This window comes from Penaeus chinensis, chromosome 24, assembly GCF_019202785.1.
Source record: "Penaeus chinensis breed Huanghai No. 1 chromosome 24, ASM1920278v2, whole genome shotgun sequence".
Taxonomy (NCBI): domain Eukaryota; kingdom Metazoa; phylum Arthropoda; class Malacostraca; order Decapoda; family Penaeidae; genus Penaeus; species Penaeus chinensis.
In genome coordinates, this window is record NC_061842.1 from 33946573 (window position 1) to 33951572 (window position 5000).

A 5000-nucleotide genomic window follows, 5' to 3' on the forward strand; every position below is an offset into this window, starting at 1 on the left:
GATAAAAAAGTAACAATAACAATAATAAAAATGATGATAATAACAATAATAATAATAATAATAATAATAACAATAATAACAATAATAATGATAATGATAATTGTAATAATGAAAAGAATAATAATAAAAATAACAGTAACAATAACATACCTATCGTACTGATAATCAAAATAATAATAATAATAATAGCATTAATGTTAATCACACTAATAACATCATTCATCACTCTCTTCCATCCAAACACGTCTCTGAACAGGGCCTTGCTGTGGAAGCGAGGTCTCTCACAAGGCGACGGAGCCTCTGGGTCAGTTCTCTCGGGTTATCTCCGGACCGTCTGTGAAGGTAGGGTATCAGTTCTGCACATTGAGATTATATATATATATATATATATCTATCTATATATATATATATATATATATGTATATATATATTGTATATATATATATATATATATATATATAATGTATGTATGTATATATATTATATTAATATATATATATATATATACGAGTATATATATATCACATATATTGTATATAAAAAATGTATATATGATACATATGTAATATATATATACATATATATATGTATGTGTGTGCGTGTGTGTGTATATCTGTATGTATATATATACGTACATGCGCACACACACACGCACACACACACACACACGTATACATATACATATACACACGCACACATGTATGTATATATATACATATATATACTTACATACATACACATACAAACACACATACATATATATGTATATAAGTATGTATATACACACAAGCAAACATATATATGTGTGTGTGTGTGTGTGTGTGTGTGTGTGTGTGTGTGTGTGTGTGTGTGTGCGCATACATGTCAGTGCATGTGTGTTTATATATACGCACTCTGAGCATTTCCTTGCGTATATGCCCACCCAGGCCGCCCTTCTGGAACTGATTCCCAGTGTCCCCCGATAGATTGAGGACGTCCCAAGCAAGGCCAGCGCCCCTCCTTCCGCCGTGACTGACCTGAGCGTGACCTCGCTGGCGCTGCTGGCCGACGGGCGGTATGCGCTCGGCCTCGCGTGGACGGCGCCGGGGGGGTTCCTCGCAGGGGCAGGTAAGAGGAACGAGGCTGCAGGAGGGATATGCGCGTAGTTAGGCAACTTGATTTACTTATTGAGCTGTTTACTCACGCATACCCATATTATATATATATATATATATATATATATATATATATATATATATACATATTGTAGTCGACAGGTGGCATCTACCACTTGGACTAGTGTCTGTATCTCTTTTTGGAGTGATCGTGTGGGTGTGAGTGCCCACTGGTATGGCTGGATACTAGGGCTTAAGTTAAGATCAACAGGGAGCAGGCTCCCCAGGTGGCTAAGGACCAGGCAGTCTTGAGTTGCTGCTGCTTGCTGTGGTGCGACTAAAGGATCAGGAATGCTAATCTCGGTTCCGGATTCTGCGGCCTAAGTACACGAGCGCTGTGTAACTGCTCAGGCAACAAGGGGAGACCGCTGTCCAATGAGCGAGGACACGGCTGTGAACCTGGTGTGACCCAGCCTGTCAAATACGCTGAGCTCCAGGTTGCGAGATCGTGCCTTATAGTATATATATATATATATATATATATATATATATATATATATATATATCGCCCGCTCCGAGAACAAAGTGGCGTATCCCAGTTTTGAGCGAAATTGAGTTCTGGTGAGATCTACTAATCCATCTAAGTGACGTACCGAAATAGTGAACCCAAAGGCATGGGCTTATCTCAAAATAAGATATCCCTTCATATGAAAGGTGGATGGACATCGAGTTCCTCCCTTCTGATTTGACAAGGGACTGTTACAACCAAAGCCTTGACCATTTCTACGACAGTGACAGAGATCCTCATCACATCCCAGAATCTCTTATCAGAGGCTGCAAGTTTCACGCTGTTAGGGTGACATCTTTAGTTCGTGGCCCATCTGCAATCAATCCTTATGCGATAATAAATTTCAAAATGTGTGAAAATGATCTCAAGTTTGTTCAAGAAGATGCAGATTCATGAAAGAAAGAAAGAAAACATTTGCTAGTCGTAGGGCAATGGATTTTCCTCCAGTGCAAAATCTTGTACCTGAAGACTTCGTTGTGGAAGGATCGGAATGAGAGGATGGGGCACAGCCTGCCACTGCCCAAAGAAAGGAAAATATGAAGAGGAACCAAAGGTGAGGAGTAAGCTAGTCCTAAAACAAGAAAATCTGTCACTACTTGAACTATTTTATAGTCTAGATGCAGAAATACTAGATGCAGAAATGCTCTGAATTTTCAGAAGAGAGCAAGAAAGAAATTCACCGAGCTTTTCATAAGACTGGCAGTCTCCGATTGCAAAGGTAAAATGTAGTTCGGTATGTAGGGAAAAAAAATAAAATAATGTAAACAAAGAACAGTGAACAAGCGCGAATCAGGATCTCATTCATGTTCGTATCACCTCCCAAAGGTCAATCCATCATCTGCATGCAAAGTCATGTTTCTAGGTACTCGTACAGCTTTGAGTAAACGGTAGGCGACTGGTACTGTTGAGTGGGAAAGAAGAGGCGGAAGGATAAAAAGTTAATAGAAAAAAAACATAGAAGAGAAGCTATTCTGAACCACGTAAATAGGTTTCCAGGCATGGAATCACATTCTATTCGCAAGTATTCCAAGAGGAATACTTGCACCCAGACCTCAACAAGCAGAAATGTATGATCCGTTTGAAGAGGAGCAAAAAGAAATAATTGACTCTTGCAGTTCGCACTGTAATGCATTAAGCACACAGAACATTTCATTCCACAGGAAAGAAAAGCTTGTCCAAATTGGCGGAAGCTACAGGAAATGGCTGCATCAGAAACTAGTACATCCCTGAGTATATATTTGGTTGTATTTTTCAACCCCCTAAGATTGCAAAGAAAAGTATGAAGAGCTATTGTCATTATGCGATGGTGATTTCCCAATTGTTTGTCATATTGATTTTTTTTTTTTCAAAAATAATTATTTTATTTTAAACTAGGATATTTTACTTTTTTATGAAAATATATGAGTTTTAATATTTCCTGTCTCTTATATAACCTACATGCTGGATAACTGTTACTAATATTTGCAGTTCCAAGTGCTGATTTTAACAGCATGTTTTGCTTTAACATTACCATGAAAAAATAATAGAGTTCTCATTTCATAAGGCAACAGGGTATATTTTGGGCGTATCTCAGCATTACCTTCAATATACATATTAGTTTCTCTATTCATGACGAGAAGAGAAACCGGCAAATCAAGGGTGTAACCAAAATTTCACAGATCAAAAAAATTAATAAGCTTTAGAAAACAAAACAAAAAAACAAAACAAAAAATAAACCTTCTTTCGAACTTGAGTGTAAGCATGCAAACAATAATGTTTTGGATGCATGCGGAAAGTCAAATCGTTCAGTTATCTTTAAAATGAAGTGAGTAATGAATGATACAGTTTAGGTAAAAAGTCTGGATCGCTCTCATGAAAAGTCGTAAAGACTGAGATACGCAACTTTTGTTTGGAGTGGTCCCGAGTAGAACTCCCCGCCGCGCCGGTCGTAAAAATGCTCAAACCCGATCTCATGGCGAGAAAATGACCAATCGCCTTGAGAAGTCAAAACGTAGGTGTCATAGGGGAAGTAACCGCCGTGGCACAGGTGGTAGCGCGCCGAACGGTTGATTAGGAAGGACATCCAATCAGGCAAGGGTGGCACTGCCAAATAACCTCTCAATAGTGAATTGAGAGAGGCCTATGTCCTGCAGTCGAATAAATGGCTGTGTGTGTGTGTGTGTGTGTGTGTGCGTGTGTGTGCGCGTGTGTGTGTGTGTGTGTATGTATTTGTGTGTGTGTGTGTGTCTTTGTGTGCACAAACACGCGTATATATATATATATATATATATATACAAATCCACATTCTTATAGATTTAGATATCATAATGGCTACACTTTCTACTCTAGTGAAACCCGGGTCTGGATAATGCACCTCCCGATATCGACTTTTATGCCCCTAAAGCTTAACATTTAGTTCCGTTGCAGCTTCCCACTACATCTTCCGGTTAAGCGACGACCAAAGAGACCTCACGCAATCGGGCTTTGACGAGGCCGCTGCGTGCACCCTCCTGCACGCCAAGTGGGAGGACCTCGAGCCTGTCCTCCGCCGGACTGGCACCCCGGTGGCCCTCAACGTCACCTTCAGCGGGGAACTGAACTGCGACCGAGATTACTTCGTGGCCCTGAAAGCGATAGACGACGGAGGAACTGCCGGGTAAGGAGAGAGATTTTGATGCTACATAATTATGGGTGTTGAAATACGTGCGAAACACACACACACGGACGCACATATAGGTAATTACTTCATATTTTCTGTCTATGTGTGTGCGTGTGTATACCCGATCATTGTAAGCACAAATGAACACATACACATAATGATACACCTAGGAGAGAGATAAAGAGAGAGAGAGAGAGAGAGAGGGGGGGGAGGAAACAGACAGACACAAAGAACGAATCTCTCACAGAAAATGATGTTTCAACCCATAACTTTCCCCCACAGTCGTGTGTCGAACCTCGCCTACTTCAACTCGGCGGGAATGCGGTTCCCGGCGCCCTTCGACAGGACCATAAGCGACCTGAAGAAACTAATAGAGGAAATGTCGAATCGCAACGGAAGTCAGAAAACTAACAAGAAAATGAAAAATTCTAAGCGACACAACAAAATTAAATTACACAAAATCCAAAAAAATATCAAGGAAACAATTCAAAAATTTCGAAATCAGAAACAACGTAAGCAAACTAACAAGAAAAATAAAACTCGTAAGCGACGGAAAAAAATGAACAGAAAATTACAGAAAGCTCGAAAAAAACAAAAACAAATAAAAACATTTCAGAATCATAACCGCAATAGGAACTAACAGGAGGTTTTTGAAATCACAGCTGACTTCAAGAAACTAATAAAAGAATTTTCAGAAATT

At 39.5% G+C, this 5000-nt stretch overlaps 1 protein-coding gene across 1 annotated transcript in view; it reads left to right on the forward strand.

Moving 5' to 3' along the window:
* The window catches only part of LOC125038155, a 7264-nt gene that overhangs the window by 2011 nt on the left and 253 nt on the right, over positions 1–5000 (forward strand). The window contains exons 3-6 of the mRNA XM_047631499.1: positions 257–342; positions 966–1107; positions 4069–4297; positions 4583–5000. The exon at positions 4583–5000 is cut by the window's right edge and continues 253 nt beyond it. Of these exons, the coding sequence (XP_047487455.1) occupies positions 257–342; positions 966–1107; positions 4069–4297; positions 4583–4940 (815 nt within the window). The 3' untranslated portion in view covers positions 4941–5000. The remainder of the gene's footprint in view (positions 1–256; positions 343–965; positions 1108–4068; positions 4298–4582) is intronic.